This window comes from Mugil cephalus, chromosome 12 (assembly GCF_022458985.1).
Source record: "Mugil cephalus isolate CIBA_MC_2020 chromosome 12, CIBA_Mcephalus_1.1, whole genome shotgun sequence".
Taxonomy (NCBI): Eukaryota; Metazoa; Chordata; class Actinopteri; order Mugiliformes; family Mugilidae; genus Mugil; species Mugil cephalus.
In genome coordinates this window covers 17,701,464-17,717,613 of record NC_061781.1, presented here as the reverse complement: position 1 = coordinate 17,717,613, position 16,150 = coordinate 17,701,464, and the positions used below count along the sequence as shown (strand labels likewise).

The 16,150-nt window shown below is 39.5% G+C and overlaps 1 protein-coding gene across 1 annotated transcript; it reads right to left on the bottom strand.

Annotated features, from left to right (window-relative positions):
- Positions 1 to 317: 317 nt before the first annotated feature.
- Positions 318 to 11,170, bottom strand: LOC125017876 (myosin heavy chain, fast skeletal muscle). Its single transcript, XM_047601403.1, has 39 exons — positions 10,948 to 11,170; positions 10,639 to 10,782; positions 10,329 to 10,485; positions 10,193 to 10,220; positions 9,993 to 10,104; positions 9,812 to 9,904; positions 9,658 to 9,721; positions 8,819 to 8,917; positions 8,626 to 8,729; positions 8,386 to 8,524; positions 8,177 to 8,295; positions 7,914 to 8,063; positions 7,661 to 7,831; positions 7,261 to 7,567; positions 6,956 to 7,035; positions 6,775 to 6,862; positions 6,572 to 6,689; positions 6,359 to 6,482; positions 6,132 to 6,268; positions 5,771 to 6,026; positions 5,301 to 5,543; positions 5,035 to 5,211; positions 4,793 to 4,938; positions 4,605 to 4,695; positions 3,933 to 4,322; positions 3,720 to 3,846; positions 3,517 to 3,635; positions 3,217 to 3,413; positions 2,950 to 3,133; positions 2,696 to 2,861; positions 2,477 to 2,601; positions 2,046 to 2,354; positions 1,755 to 1,958; positions 1,512 to 1,637; positions 1,232 to 1,402; positions 1,042 to 1,146; positions 862 to 957; positions 626 to 757; positions 318 to 445 (listed from the first exon to the last, which is right to left on the bottom strand). The coding sequence occupies exons 1-39, from the start codon at positions 11,149 to 11,151 to the stop codon at positions 428 to 430; spliced, it is 5,820 nt and encodes a 1,939-aa protein (XP_047457359.1). The 5' UTR covers positions 11,152 to 11,170; the 3' UTR covers positions 318 to 427.
- Positions 11,171 to 16,150: the final 4,980 nt, after the last annotated feature.

The following is a 16,150-nucleotide window of genomic DNA, read 5'->3' as shown; positions in this document are numbered from 1 at the left end:
GTGCAATATCAGAACCCTGAACAACATCCATGAACAATGTACACCACGGCACCATAGACAGACACAGAAACTCGTTTAATGACAGATTGCTGCTGTTTGTTTGAATACTGTGTTGTCTAAGGACAACATATAAAGTAGAAATACATGACCTTTTGTCAGCTGAAGATGGAAAGTAATATAAATTAATAAAATGTGACTAAAACTAACAACTATTTTCACCTGAATGCCTAAATCAAAACTGTCTATAAAATGACTATGTGGTGTAGACTGTGTTTTGAAATTTGACTCTTAAAGACGAAACAGAAATTGAAAAGGAATTCATTTTATTCAACAAATATGTTTATTAAATTATCACAACATGAGAAGAGAGTTCAACAGCTTTCACATTTTGTGAATTTGTTGAAAGGATCCCAGATGATGTTGACTTTTACTCAGCACTTTCAGACTGCAAATAATCACACAGAATACAGTTACTCAACACATATCACAAACATTTAAGCTAGTTAGAGTTATTTTCTCTATATAAATATTTTACATATCTACAACTTAAATGCAGTGTAAATAAGGTGAATTATAACCTTAGTGAACAAAGGACAAATTTGTCACACATAGGCATATAAGATACCTTTCCAGCATCACGACTCTTGACTCTCAACTTGTTGACCTGGGACTCAGCAATGTCAGCACGCTCCTGAGCTTCCTCCAGCTCATGCTGCACCTTTCTCAGTTTGGACATATGAGTATTGGCCTGCTCCTCCTGTAAAGGGGTCACATATATTTTAATTACACGAAAGGTTTATTTAAGTCACTATTGATTTAAAATACCTTCCCATGTATAAGATCACAAAACATTTCACTTACAGCCTCCTCGGCCTGTCTCTTGTAAGCCTTGACTTTGAGCTGCAGCTTGTCCACCAGATCCTGGAGTCTGTTCACATTCTTCTTGTCCTCTTCAGTCTAAGCAAATAACACATTTGTTCCTGATGAAGCAGAGAGACAGAAAAAAGGCATATGATATGTTTCAGGTAAATGAGTAATTACCTGGTAGGTGAGCTCCTTCACTCTCCTCTCATATTTGCGGACTCCTTTAACAGCATCAGCTCCACGTCTCTGCTCATTTTCAACTTCAGCCTCCAGTTCACGCACCTGTGACAAAGTGACCAATAAGATTAATAAGTGAGAAAGGTGAATCATCAAATCCATATCATTGTGTACTGTGTATGGTGCATACCCTGGACTCCAGTTTCTGGAGCTGCTTCTTGCCACCCTTCATGGCAAGGTTTTCAGCTTCATCCAGACGGTGCTGCAAGTCCTTGACTGTGACCTCCAGGTTCTTCTTCATCCTCTCCAGGTGAGAGCTGGTGTCCTGCTCCTTCTTCAGCTCCTCAGCCATCATGGCAGCCTGGAGTAATAAATTGTCTCTAATTAAAGTTTGAAGTGAAAATGTCCCCACCTTTTATCGAACACATTAAGGACGACTACATTTAGCAGCTGCTAGGATGTAAACTCACGTCAGTGATAGCTTTCTTAGCTTTCTCCTCAGCATTTCTGGCTTCCTGAACAGCATCATCTACCTCACCCTGAACCTGGACAAGGTCAGTTTCCAGCTTCTTCTTGGTGTTCAGAAGACTGGTGTTCTGAATATTAAAAACAGTCACAATCAATTTGATATTATTTATCATTATTGTCAAGTAAAAGAAAGATTGATTAGTTTTTTATACATTTAAGATATTTTTAAGTCACTAAAGACAAACCTGAGAATGAAGCAATCCGACACGCTCACTAGCATCAACCAATTCCTGCTCAGCCACTTTGCGTCCTCTCTCTGTCTGCTCCAGAGCAGCTCTCAGCTCCTCAATCTCAGACACCATCAGACCATTTCTGCGCTCCACCATGGCGACCTGCTCCTTCATGTCCTCCTGTCCTCTGACAGCATCATCAAGGTGCAGTTGGGCATCCTAATAACAAATAGAAACAAAGCAATAAGCATTCTGTAATACTTTTTTTTTAACTTTTTTTTTAACTAAATAATTCTCAAAGCTTACCTTGAGTTGTCCCTGGACATTCCTCAGTTGTTTCTGGGCCTCAGCAGCCTGCCTGTTAGCATGGCTCAGCTGAATCTCCATCTCATTCAGGTCTCCCTCCATCTTCTTCTTGACTCTCAGGGCATCATTCCTGCTCCTGACTTCAGAATCAAGAGTGCTCTGCATGGAGTCTATCACCCTCTGGCTGTTCCTCTTGATCTGCTCCATCTCCTCGTCCTTCTCTGCCAGCTTTCTGTCAATCTCTCCTTTGACCTGGTTGAGCTCAAGCTGAACACGGAGAATCTTGGCCTCCTCATGCTCCAGAGTGCCCTTAAAAATCCACACACATGCCAAAAATTACCTTTTGATGTGACAAAATACAGACTTACTAAGATTGTATTGGTCTTGTATTCAATCGTGTGTAGTTTATGAAGTGTTAATCAAGATTTTACTTCAGCTTCCTCCAGAGCAGATTGGATTTCAGTCTTCTCAGTCTCCACAGTTTTCTTTGCTTTCTCCAGTTCATGAATACTCTTTCCAGTCTCACCAATCTGTTCAGTCAGGTCTGAGATCTCCTCTTCAGAAAAGAAAAGCATTTAGTCAGTATTGGTATGGTACGGATTTAAGGTTATCGTATGTATATCATATATATAGTATGAAAGTTCACATACGCTGCAGGTTCTTGTTCTCTCTCTTCATGGTCTCCAGGTGATCCAGAGACTCCTCGTAGGAGTTCTTTATCTTGAACAGCTCAGTGCCGAGAGAGCGAGCCTCCTTTTGAGCTCCTTCCAGCTCTGCCTGGCCCTCCTCATACTTTTGTTTCCATTCTGCCAGGACCTAGAAATAGATAGTGAGTGCCAATGATTGATTACTGACATCAAATTATGTTTCACCTGAAATGAGTGCTGTCTTTATTTTCTGTTACCTTATCAAAGTTCCTCTGCTTCTTGTCCAGGTTGGCAGCCAGAGCATTGGCTCTCTCCACATCAATCATGAGGTCCTCCACTTCACCCTGCAGCCTCTGCTTGGTCTTCTCCAAAGAGGCGCACTTGGAGTTCACAGCCTCAATGGATTCCTCAGCATCCTGCAGGCGCTGGGCTAGCTTTTTCCTGTGAAGAAGATTCTTTTACTGGTTAAAACCTAAACAATTTCAATTAAAACTAATTTAACCAATGAAATGGTAGCCACATACTTGGATTCCTCCAGTTCCTCAGTGCGCTGGATAGCATCAGTCTCATATTTGCTCCTCCACTGAGCCACTTCGCTGTTGGCCTTGGACATTCCTCTCTGCAGCTCAGCCTTGGCTTCCTGCTCCTCTTCAAACTGCTCTCTGAGCAGATCACAGTCATGACGAGCTGACTGAACAGCATGAGCCAGGGCATTCTTGGCCTGTTGAGCATGATAAAACATTTTTAACTTACTGATAAGAGGCAAAAGACTTTAACCCAGCCACTGATGAAAGATAATAACATGATGTGTAGGAAAAGGGTACCTTGACTTCTTCCTCGATTTGTCTCTTAAGCTCTTCTATTTGCTGAGTGAATGCCTGCTTGCCCCTGGTCAGCTGAGAAACAAGAGCTTCTTTCTCCTCAAGCTGGCGGGAATACTCACCTGAATATCAATGTACAAATATGATGTCTTATCAAAATGATCATTGCTGGTTTTCATTAGTCATTTTAAATAGAAGTCACTTACCATTCTCTGTCTGAAGTCTTGCCTTCTGACCATTAATGTCATTCAGCTGGCGGACATTCTCATCATTTTTGGCTTTGAGTTCACTCAGTTGGTCCTCAACAGTTCTGCACATTTTCTCCAAGTTGCCCTACAGAAACAAAACATAATATGTGTTATGCATGTCTACAAGTTTAAAGCTACTGTCTTGTAATGGAAGACAAACCAACCACTTACCTTTGCTTTGGCAACAGCCTCCATGTTGCTGGAGAGGTCATCAATCTCCATCTTGTACTCACTCTTTTCCTTTTCCAACTTCTGCTTGACACGCTGGAGATTGTCGATCTGCTCTCCCAGCTCTGCCACACTGTCGGCCTGCTTCTTGCGGAGAGCTGCTGCGGTAGCTTCATGCTGCAGGGTAGACTCCTCAAGGTCACGACGCAGCTTCTGGAACTCAGCCTCACGCTTCTTGTTCATCTCAATCTGAGCTGCTGTTGCTCCACCAGCTTCCTCGAGCCTCTCACTGATCTCCTCAAGCTCCCTGGAGAGGTCAGCTCTCTGCTTCTCTACCTTCGCCCGAGCAGCCCTCTCAGCCTCAATCTCCTCTTCCAGCTCCTCAATACGAGCCTGGAAATGATGATAGAACCACCGGGACGTTCACAGAGTGTAATGTGGTGTTTGGTATTTATTTACTTTTATTGTGAGTTCCCTGTCCTTTGCTGTGTACAGGGGGAGGGGAGTAGTGCCAACAAAAGAAGACATCAGTAAGATCTATAAATTGATCTGACAGGCTGCACATGTGATCAGTGGGGAAAAGCTCACTATATCCAGCTCACATTTTTAGAAATACTACGATCAAGCAGTTTCCGTTGAGCATCTTTAAAGTCTGTCAGGTAAAGTCTACGTTACCTGGAGTTCCTTGATCTTCTTCTGAAGCTGAGCACCAAGAGACTGTTCATCCTCAATCTTGCTGAGGAGCTGGCTGATCTCAAAGTCCTTCCTGGAAAAAGAGACCCATGGAAAATGGTTAATTTTGTTGGTTATTAATTTTTATAATGGCAAGAATTAACTAAACAAAATTTTAAAAAGGGACATACTTCTTGATTTTTTCCTCAGATTGCTGCTTGTCATTCTCCAGATCCATTACAGATTCCTGGGACAGTTTCAGATCTCCCTCAAGCTTCCTCTTGGCTCTCTCAAGGTCCATGCGGAGCTTCTTCTCTTGCTCCAATGAGCCCTCAAGCTAAGGAATACCAGATTAATCATGATGATTTGTCATACTTAAAAGAAATGTTAATGCATTTACAGTGCAAATGTTTCAAGACTGTTGTATTCTTACATCGTCCACTTGCTGTTCCAGCTTGGTCTTGGCCTTGGTCAGAGTGTTGACTTTGTCTTCCTCTGCCTGGAGGTCATCCAGTGTCTGCTGATGGGCCTCTTGGAGGGCTTTCTTCTCCTTGGTCAACTTGGCAATGGACTCATCTTGAGATGCCATCTCTTCTGTCAGGTTTTTTACCTAAGTATCAAGAGCAGAACACTGAAATGTCACACAGCTACTTCACATTTAAAAAATAAATGAACAAATTAAATCTAAATGAATGGAACCTTGTTTTCTGTGGCATGCTTCTCCTTCTCCACTTTAGCCAAGGTGAGCTCCAAGTCATCAATGTCCTTCTTCAGCTCAGAGCATTCATCCTCCAACTTCCTCTTCTTGGCGGTCAGCTCAGCATTGATCTCCTCTTCATCCTCCAGTCTCTCAGTGGTCTCTTTGAGTTTCGCTTCAAGCTGGATCTTGCTCTTAATGAGCCCCTCACACCTTTCCTCTGCATCGGAGAGATTCTCAACTTCCTGAAATACAGGTGGAATAGACCATAAGATTTCTAGATAGTTTTCTAGATTGTCTTAGCTAAGCTACAGTTTAGTATGCACATATAGCCATACAAATAGAAGATGAAATAAATATGTGGCCTCCATATATAGTGTGCTCAGGTATGTTCTTTGACTTCACTTATTGCTTGTTCAGTTAATGTGATAGAGATGGAATAAAATCACACCATCGAATGTTTCCTACTTACTGCAGTCACTTGAAGCTGCAGGTCATTCTTCTCCTGTATGAGGGAAACCATCTTCTCCTCCAGTTCCTTCTTCTTGGCAAGAGCAGCAGCCAAGTCTGTCTTCATCTTGTCATAGTTCTCTTTCATCTGCTGCAACTCCTTCTCAGTCTCAGCACTCTTCAGAAGAGGCTTGATCTTGAAGTACAGACTCATCCATGGCCAGTTCTTCACATTCATGAATGAACGGATGTTGTACTGGATGCTGTAGATAGCTTCTCTAAAAATCAAAAGAAATAAGATGGCATTGTTATTACAATGGGATCTTGTCATAAGGAGGATGATATAGAACAGAGCAGTTGTGTATATTTCCTTGTAATTCTACCTCCTCTCCATCATTTTAACAAACTCCTTCCTCATGACATATCCTCTGGCGAGAGCCTGAGTCATGGTCACCAGAGTAGCCAGTTTTTCATCTCTCATCTCCTCAAGGCCACCCAGAAGACCAGCTTTGAAGAACACCTATGTTGTCACGACAATGAAAGAAGATGAAAGTTACTAGATACAAATGATGTGTAACACAATCTATTGACCCTGTCCAAAGAAATATACCTTTGTGTGTCCAAGCTTGTACTGAGTGTGGTCAATGTCAATGGAGCCAAGCAGCTTCTCTGAAGCTTTCTTGTTGTCAATGAACTGTCCCTCAGGGATGACACTGGCATTCAATACTTTGTATCTGCAAGAAATAATGTATCATTTGTGAGATGTTTTGTTTAATCTATACCATCATGGTAGCCTGAAAATCATTTTGAAAAATAGAGTCACCTCTGCTTGAAGTCACCATAGAGGATTCTGCTGGGAAAGCCCTTTCTGCAGATTCTAATACCCTCCAGCACACCGTTACACCTCAGCTGGTGGATGACCAAGAAATTCTCCATAAGACCTGAAAGATGGAAATGTATATAAATTAAGATGGTATTCTTATAACTGTGTAATATTCACTGTAAATAGTGGTGCAGACATCTCACCTGGAGTCTTTGATTCATTGGGAATCAGGCAACGGACAAAGTGAGGATGAGTGCTCCTGAGATTGGTCATCAATTTGCCCAAGTTCTCCTGTGGATTAGCATCATTACATAATAAGTCAACATTTTATTGATTTCTATTTATGTGATTTTTAAATATTTAAAAAAAATACATTTTACATACCCTGAAAAGAGCAGACACTGTCTGGAATGAACCACCCTTCTTCTTACCACCCTTCTTGCCACCGCCACCACCAGAAGCCTCTGTTTTCCACAACAATGAATTTCAAGACTGAATTTCGAGAGTAGCTATCTTCATTGTGTCGGTACATCAATATTTTTACAGAGCACCAATCAATTTCTTGGTACTCCTGTGACTGCAGTTTCATTAAAATGCATCTCAACATCAAAATTTCACTTATCATAATTAGGTTCCTACATGTTACTATATGATTAATTCATTCCTACCAACTCATTGTTATTTCTTACCTGCTTCTGCACCATGGGTAGCATACAGGAAGGCCAGCAGTTTGTTTGAAGCCTTCTGGTAGAGCTGAACAACTGAGTCATTCAGTGGGTCCTTGTTCTTGTCCAGCCAGCCAGTGATGTTGTAGTCCACTGTACCAGCATAGTGAACCAGGGAGAAGTGAGCCTCAGCCTTGCCCTTTCCAGGCTTTGGCTTCTCAAAGGCCTTAGTCTTGCCAAGATGCTGATCATGCAGCTTGTTCTTGAAAGATGTGTCAGAGGCCTTGGGGAACATGCACTCCTCTTCAAGGATGGAGAAAATGCCCATTGGCTGAAGGGAAATTTGGTCATATTTGAAAGAATTGATCATTTAAGAGTTAGTTAATACACATGGTTTCAGTTCTACGTGACAGATTGGTCTTACCTTCTCAATAAGCTCAATGCAGGCAGCCAAGTCCATGCCAAAGTCAATGAACTCCCACTCAATGCCTTCTTTCTTGTACTCCTCTTGCTCCAGGACAAACATGTGGTGGTTGAAGAACTGTTGCAGTTTCTCATTTGTGAAGTTGATGCAGAGCTGTTCCAAGCTGTTGAACTGTAATTACAGTAATATACTTCATTTTAAGACTAAATCATGTTGAACTTTAAAAGTGTACTGATTATATTCAGCTACTCACATCAAAGATCTCAAATCCAGCGATATCCAGCACACCAATGAAGAACTGTCTGGCCTGCTTTGTGTCCAACATCTCATTGATACGGATGACCATCCACAAGAACATTTTCTCATAGATAGACTTGCACAGAGCACTGACGGAATTGTTGACCTACAAGAATAGATTATGAATAGAATAAGTTAATATCATATTTATTTTCCAAATAACATGTAAAAATGCAAATATTTCACAGTTTTCCAAAGTATAAACTTTGTTTTCATTACCTGTGGGACAGTCTGACCTTTGGTGACCATCTCATTTCCAACTTTGACTCTTGGGTAGCACAGAGCTTTCAACATATCAGCTGAGTTCAGACCCAACAGGTAAGCGATTTTATCAGCCACTGATGGAAAGAAACATTTAGTATTTACTAAATACCACACTATTACAGCATTAAACTTGTATGAAGGGAATGGTAATATTTTTTAAGTACCCTCAGTGCCATCAGGTTCAGCCTGCTCCTCACGCTGCTTCTGCTTGAATTTCATGTTGCCGTGATGCATCACAGCTCCAGTCAGCTTGTAGATGCCCAATTTCTCCTCACCACTGAAGCCCAAGATATCAATGGCAGTCTGCATTCCCAACAAAACAAAATAATCAATACATATGTTAGTTTTCTTGGATTAGATTATCATCATTATATTATCATAAAAAACACAAATTGACTCTTTACATCTGTTGCAATGAACTCCTCAACGTCATCGATGCTCTTGACAGTGATTTCCCCCTGACTGATCATTGGATAGTCGTAGGGGTTGGTGGTGATCAGAAGAGCCTCTGGAAGAACGGAAATGAAATCCATAAGATTTTCTGATGATATTCTTCTGACTTATTTCATTCCTATTTCCACTGGTTTATTAACATACCCAGAAGCTCAGGCTTGTGGCCTGTCATCAGCTGATAGAAGATATGATAGCTCCTCTCAGCAGATAACTGGAAGGTGACACGAGACTTCTCCAGCAGATCTAGGGATATGTTTGACATAGAAAGAATGTAGATTAAACAATGGAGGACACTACATTTATATACATTATTATATACATTGTTTTGATTTCTGAAACTGAGGAGGAGCTTCAGGATATGCTTAATCTTGTCCATAGTTGATGTCAGACTGCAAGTTGAATGTAAATCCTGACAAAAACAAAGTGGTGCATTTTAGAAATCCATCAATGCCCCCATCTGACTTTAGTTTCTCCGGTGGCTCATTTACTTTGGCAATAGCTAAAGAGTATAAATATCTGGGTTTGATGTTAACAGAATTTCTAGATTATCATGAAACTGTCAAGAATTTGGCAATGCATGCGCATAGACCTCTACACAAGGTGATAGGGGCTGGAAAACCAAATGGCAACATCAGTAGTCCTGTATTTTCAAAAACTGGCAAGACTCTATGGAATGCCTTATGGTCAATTATATAAACATATTTTTCAGACATGTTCATTTGACAAATGTAAAAAATTCTGTGCAAACTGTAAAAATTTGAGCACTATGAATTTACCTCACTTTGCTTGAACAGATATGGTTTATTCAAGAAACGACCTTAAATGTTTTGATATGGCAGTGTCAAAGGCAGATGAGGAATCATGACTACAGTTAATAAATAAACCAGAAGGGAATAAATTACGCACCTACTGCCTATTTAAAGGTATCATATCTATCTTTATAAACTACCTACAGCCCCAAAAAGTAAATAAATCAAACTTACATGTTTCAATGTCAGCTGAAGCTAGCTTTCCAGATGAACCAAAGTGGATCCTAATGAATTTACCCTAGATAGTAAGAGCCTTGTTAGCATGATGTAACGTGACAAGTAAAAAAGTCTCATATATTCTCAAAACTTTCCTGATATGATCACTTACAAAACGGGAGGAATTGTCATTCCTCACAGTTTTGGCATTACCATAGGCCTCCAGCAGAGGGTTGGCTGCTACAATTTGGTCCTCAAGGGAACCCTGTAAGAGAAAATTGTAGTTACATTGAAAAACTGTAATCACAAACTTCCCTTGGACAAATCATTTCTAATCACTTAATTAAATGTACCTGCATTTTGCCAGGGGTTGGCTCAGCCTTCTTGGCACCAAGAGCTGCAATTGTTGCAAAGTACTGGATGACACGTTTGGTGTTGACAGTCTTTCCTGCACCAGATTCTCCACTGGGATATAAGAGACACATTGTCAAGTTTCAGCAGCATTATTATAAGGTTTCTGAAGGTTTAGAACACCAGTTTGTGTAATACTCACGTAATCAGGACAGACTGGTTCTCACGATCTAAAATACAACAAACGTGCTTCACATGAATCTTGTTTTCAATTGTTCCTTCAATAATCTTCTATTTCGGTGCATTTTGGCTTCTTCTTATTGTATTTTCGGACTTACCGGTGAGCATGAACTGATAGGCATTGTCAGAGATAGAGAAGATGTGGGGTGGAGCCTCAATCCTCTTCTTGCCTCTGTATGCGGCCACAACCTGAGCATCGTACACGGGAAGCCACTTGTATGGATTCACGACAACGCAGAACAACCCAGAGTAGGTCTGTAAAGAGAAGCAAGTTCCTGATCAACAACCATGTCCACATTCAACATCTGCAGGTACTTCTTTCAGATTGTAGAGTAAGGAAAGTAAAGCACCATCAACAAATGTTTGACTCTATTCTTGATCTGTATGTTAACTCAAGTTGAAACTCACGTAGATCATCCATGAAGCATAACGCTCTTTGAGGTTATACAACACGCAAGGCTCGTTGAGGTGGGTCATCATGACCATGTCCTCAATTTTGTCGAACTTTGGAGGGTTTCTGGCATGGATGTCATCCTCTTTAACTGTTACAGTCTGAAAAACAAATTGAGTCAAGTCCATTGAATAGTTTATCAAGGAACAAATCACTGACTAAATAAGACATACTAGATAAATGTTCACAGAAACTACTCACTATTCTACATCGAAAGGGGTTTTTTTAAAATTATGTTTTAAGAACCTGAAAGTAATGAATCTCACCTTTCCAGTATCAGTCTCCACGGTGGCTTTGCCACCCTCTTTCTTCACCAGTTTACCCTTGAGATACATCTCATCAGGATCAACCACAAAGTAGGCGGTTTTGGCATCAAAAGGAGTGGTTTGTGCCTCAATCCTCTCTTTCTCTGGCTTCCGGAGGTAAATAGCCGCCGGGCCATACTGCTCCATCTCTGCGTCTGTGCTCATGATGGCACTTTAGTCGAGACTGAAATGTCCAGAAGAATACAGAGTTACCAGATCAACTTGACATAGTCATTTATTACTATCTATGATAGCCATGAAAAAAAAAACATGATTAGTGTGACATTTTACCTCAGCTCGTTGTAAAATGTAAACAGGGCTGAAGTCTCTTGTGGAGTCTCAAGATGCTGTGGAAATAAATAATCGTGTGTAAATGTGATTTATTTTCAGTTTCTTTTGTAAAAGTTTAATTTTTGTGCAAGTAGAATGTGAACTTTTAAAAATGGCTTGAAACTTAATGACTTAGTAGCTTTCAGCTGTATTAATCTAAATCATCTAAATTCAGTGCTTTCCCATTCCTTCAACTCCCCCACAACCAAAGACATAGTCATAGTCCTTTTATAATTTGAGTATAATTTGTTTTAAGTAAGTAATAGTTTTAAGTTATAATTTGTATAGATTATTAATGTGCATCATTCTTGAGATATATGGTACTGTATCCAAGAATTCACCAACAAAGTTTTAATAAAATGAATTACATGAAGAAATTACTTTTAAGAGCTGAATAAATAGTTTCAGTCAAAATGTCTAGTCCATTGTAGTCTAGTACATTGTAGACAATATGCATAAGTTGTAATAAAACAAAAATTAATTTCATTAAATAAAAGGTCACACCAAGGAGAGAGTTTTGCACTTACCTGTGTTGTGGTCCTTCAGTTCATGGAGGAGTCCAGAGCTGTCTCTTTTATAGAGGGTGGGAGTGCCTGGTCAGCAGCAGACACTCACCCAGTTTGGTTATGTCCTACGTCCTGTTGCTGATGTTTATGGAAGTGTGATATAGTGTGATTCTCTGTGACTAGAATAAAAAAAAAAAAAAAAAAAAGACAAGAAATATAGGATGTATTAAGATATTATATCAAATAATAACATTTTATGGAAAACATGGATGTGACCATAAATTATAAAATGTGGTGGTACAATAATGTAATGGAACAATACAATACCCCAGACATGTTTCTACAAACATTTCATTATAAAAGGGGCTAAATAGCTATTTACAGTTAATTAGAATGGTTTATGGATACATTGCTGCCTTAGACTTAGAGAGTTACAAGCTTCCTACTTTAAAATATGGTCCACCACTGCCTCCAAGTGAAGACACAGAAGTGGGGGAGTTTCTATCATTCATTGAATAGTGCAGAACACCGCGGTGGAGGATTCCAATAAAGCCTAATTTAAGAGACCTTAATGTGTTTACATGCTTTGAACATTAATGCATTTTTAAAAATTCTGGAAAGTTCAGAGGGTTGGTTATGGAAAGTCTCCCAAATTCCTTTGGTATTCAGTTACAGGACGCTTGAACGTTTGAAATCTGAATCTAAAATGAAATAAAGTTCATCCTTGAAATGATACTAACATCAGAGTCACCAGCACATATTCATTATATCATAATTTACACATCAAATATAAATTTAGGGGCTGCACTAAGTCTGAAACTAATTACTAGAACAGTTATATACTATGAGATACTGTTTTCACTATAACACTATAATACTATTTGTGCTCATAAAATGTTTAAGTCAATAACATCTAAATAATTAAATATATAAAAATCTATTCTTTATCATTATGATTCATCACGTTTTATCAAGTCACTTTAAAAACACTTTATTTCATGTTGATTAAATAGCATTAAGGTCTTTTGGGGTACGGTCACATGCCTGGGGCTTAGTTTTAGAAATGCATCCGTCATGCAAATGTGTGTGGCCTACAGTTACAGGACTTTGGCAGGCATCATGTATTAAAGATGAGATATATCCAAATATAAGTTTGATGTCCTATTATATTACTCTGTATATGGGCATGAAAATTGTTGCCAACCTGCGAGAGATCACGACCAAAATAATCTCCACACAAGCCAGAATGAACTTCATCCAGCTGCTACATTTGATAGGAGGTGTCATCTGTTAAACAAGCTTAATTTAATGACCCTGGGAAATCTTGGGCATCTAATGTCCATTCTTAGATTTTTGTTTTCAAACCAGAGAAAACACACATGCAAATCTTTACTCGCTTCAGAAAGTTGGCTCACAATTTTATGAACTTTGTTGATTATTTATTAGTTGGCTTTTATGAGAGGAGATGGTGTGAGGATATAAACATGTTGAAGTATTTTCTCCCTCCCTTAATGGCATCTTTGTTACTAATCTGTGATTTACTGGTATTGGTACATACATGTTGTGTTGTAGGTACTGGTGCATCAATGTGTGTGGGTGTGTGCTTATGCCTGTTTATCAGAACAACTACTGCGTAGGTTTAGTTAGTTTTTGCTTGAAATCACCTGGTGATCACATTTAAATATCATTTGTCTAAAAACTAATAATTACTTAAATAAAATAGTTATCTATGCTGTTCCTTTGGCAGAGTAAACCATGATAAAGTAACCCTCATAGAAAAGATAGAAGGGATAGAAATTGAAGGGTCGTTACGACACCACAAGGACTTGGCAGCCTACTGTTTGTTTCTTGTGACATCTGAAATAGAGTATTGCATCAATGTAGGGCAGGACTGAGCCATCTTTGTGTCCTCAGCAGAATTTGATTCCCTGAATGTATTCTTGTGTGACAACTGACTTTACTGTAACTATTAGAAAATATTTTTCTTATGAACCATTGAGGTTTATGACAAATCCACCCACCCAGGCATCAATGCTTGTCTTGAGTTGAACAGGCATTTAGTGTAATAGTTTGATGACAAGAAAACAAAATCACACCCTGCTATCTTAGTTAACGTATCCTTTCAGCTTTTTCATTTCAAGATGGTGCTTCAGGTCCTTGACTGTGAACTCCAGGTTCATCTTAAGTGCAACTGTGCATCCCGACAACAGACGAAAACAAAACACTAAACCTTCTGTATTAGTTAGACATTTACTTTTTATTTAAATGATTTGTAAATCTTTACTCCAGCTGTCTCTGGATTCTCTTCAGTATTTCTGAGCTTCAAGCAGCCTTATAGCATTCAGATGATCTCCATCTCATTCATCGGTCAGAGTGAACACATGAGTTTTTTTGCCTTTTGCATTAATGAAGTTCACTTTTGAATTTGAGCACAGCTGGTCCTGGTCCTGGTCTTTTATTGCCTCAAGTAGCTGTTACCAAACAGAAGATTAAGAATTACAGAACTTATTTACTGCCATTCTGCATATCTTTGATTAGAAATATCATGTTAGAATCCTGATTACAAACAAAAATGACTTTATTATGGTAGCCTATTAGCATAGTTAGTCAACTATAGAACCTACTAAGCAATACATCATGTTGCAGGACAGAGTTCATCGAGTCCTCCATTTGTATTTTTTTTTCATTAACATATTTTCAACATTACATGCATTAGACAATTAGACTTGCTATTTCCCAAGAACGTTCATTCGAGTACACTGAAGTCCACAGCAAATTACTTGCTAAGGAATACATTGGTCATGAGCATTCAAATTTGCAAGGTGTCTGCAACTTCACAACCGCCACAAAGCAACTTCTTGCAAGCCATCCAGGTACAAGTTTTAGTCACTTCAGCATTTGCCTCGTGGGGATGCTTCCATGAATAATTCAAGCCTATGCACTCATTACCACATTGAGCTACTCCTGGTAGTACGCTCAATGACCTGCTTGTTCTTTATTTCCCGTAGGTTAACCAATCAGATCCTAGCAAATTACATAAGCTAGGGCATTAACCTCATGATGCTCTGATTCGATGATCAGATTGTCTCCTTGAAGCAAAGCATGACTAGATTAATGTTGCAACACACTAGGACACTCGATCGATATGTCAATTTAGTATGAGTTTTGTGGATATGTTTATCCAATGTCACCGTATCTAGTTAACGATCTTTCAAGAACACCCTTCATCAGTTAAAAGGACGGTCTGTCATTAACTAGTAGAGTTGTAACGGTCATCAAAAGTATTTGTTATGAGACCTCCTTCTTGCCTCCATTCAGAGTTCAGGAATCAAGCGTTTGATTTCCACCGTGAGCAATAATGCGCTTAGGTTTAGAACAGCTACTGTTGTTCTTTAACATCTGAAAGGTTGACATCTTGTGTGCGCCGACATTTTAGTCTTTTTTTTTTTTTTAAACAATATAGTTATTAACATTTTTCATATCCAGTTCACAGCATCAATAAGAGCAATAGAACTTCAGCTTCCACCCAGACCCATCCCCCTCCCAAGCCAATCGATTCGATACAGAAGATACAAAGCACAGCAAATTACGTTCAGCACAGGACATGACATTGGTAATGGAGAAGCACAAATACTTCTGCAGGTGTGCTGCAACCAACGACCACCGCCACACCAACTTAACTATCAAAAGTTATCCAGGTAAATTTTAAAGTCACTTCAGCATTTGTAAAAAAGATCGTGTTTTCCTTATTTTGTCAGTAGGTAAAACACATAAGTCCACTAGCAGAATTAATCATGGTAAGTGAGGGATATCAATCCCTGTGATGCCCTTGAGTGCATTCAGAATGTGATCCCAGAATTGTCTCAAACTTGCACACCCCCAAAACATATGGACAAGACTTCCTGTTGCAACCTTACACCTAGGACAACGTTCAGAAATCGTACTGTACATTTTATGAAGTCTCTCTGGTGTGGGATAGGTTCTATGAATGAGATTAAACTGCTGAAGCCTATGACGACTATTATACGAGAGATTTTGAGCTGCACTACACAAACCCTTCCCAGTCACAGTCTTCAAAAGTGAAACCGAGATCTTGTTCCCATTTAACCCTAGATTTCAGAGTTTTATTTACCAGGAGGTCCAGTATTCTGCTATATGTCAAGAACACCATGCCCTTAGGGCATTGAATGCCCTTCAGAATGTCATGAGTTACAGGAGATCCTAGAGGCGTTGGGTTCCCACCCTGTTGAGAGCAAATTAAATGCCTGACCTGCAGGTATTTATAGAAATGCACAGCAGGGAGACTGAGGGTATCTTTTAACTGCTCA